We start from the raw sequence: 627 nt of genomic DNA, 5'->3' as shown, positions 1-627 counted from the left end.
TTGGGTCTTTTCACTAAAGTTCTCTTATTTATCTTCAACAGTGTGCTGTGACCTTGCTGGAGGTCTGTTCAGAAATCTGCCAAACTTGTTAAATAAACTACACATGGATCCAGTGACTCAGGGAGACCCCCACTAGAGACTCACACAGGAACTTTTATTACAAACTCAAGTTGTACAACAATGAAGCACATTGATGAGACTGGAAGCGTTGCACAGAATAGTATATTAAAATGGGTTGACTGGCGGGCTTTCTCCAAAGGGGGGTCTAAAGACTTAATAGTTACCATAGCTGGCCAGGACCAATGCAGTAGATCTAACAACAATGCATTTACTGGAAAAATGAACCATACTGGGGCCTTGTTAACAGTATCTTTATTTCCATGTTATATTTTTTGCACAGGTCATGAGTGGCAGAGTCCGTCACGTCACTGTAAGTACCAATCCAGACACCAAATACTTCCTACGTGTGGACTGGGCTGTAGACCTGGCCGCCGGATTCACATTAGCTCTCAGCGATGGCGAGTCGGCGTGGATCGGAGAAGGTAAAGATTTCAGAACGACTCTATTATGGCCAGTACGGTAATCTTGGGAGTATCTAAATGTTCTTCCTCTATGCACTAGAAATAC

At 43.4% G+C, this 627-nt stretch overlaps 1 protein-coding gene across 1 annotated transcript in view; it reads left to right on the top strand.

Moving 5' to 3' along the window:
* The first annotated feature begins 403 nt into the window (after positions 1–403).
* Positions 404–627, top strand: part of LOC137918020 (neurocan core protein-like) — a 20,096-nt gene continuing 19,872 nt past the window's right edge. The window contains exon 1 of the mRNA XM_068760763.1: positions 404–542. Coding sequence (XP_068616864.1) covers positions 404–542 — 139 coding nt within the window. The remainder of the gene's footprint in view (positions 543–627) is intronic.

This window comes from Brachionichthys hirsutus, chromosome 4 (genome assembly GCF_040956055.1).
Source record: "Brachionichthys hirsutus isolate HB-005 chromosome 4, CSIRO-AGI_Bhir_v1, whole genome shotgun sequence".
Classification (NCBI taxonomy): domain Eukaryota; kingdom Metazoa; phylum Chordata; class Actinopteri; order Lophiiformes; family Brachionichthyidae; genus Brachionichthys; species Brachionichthys hirsutus.
This window is presented reverse-complemented; position numbering and strand designations above follow the sequence as displayed.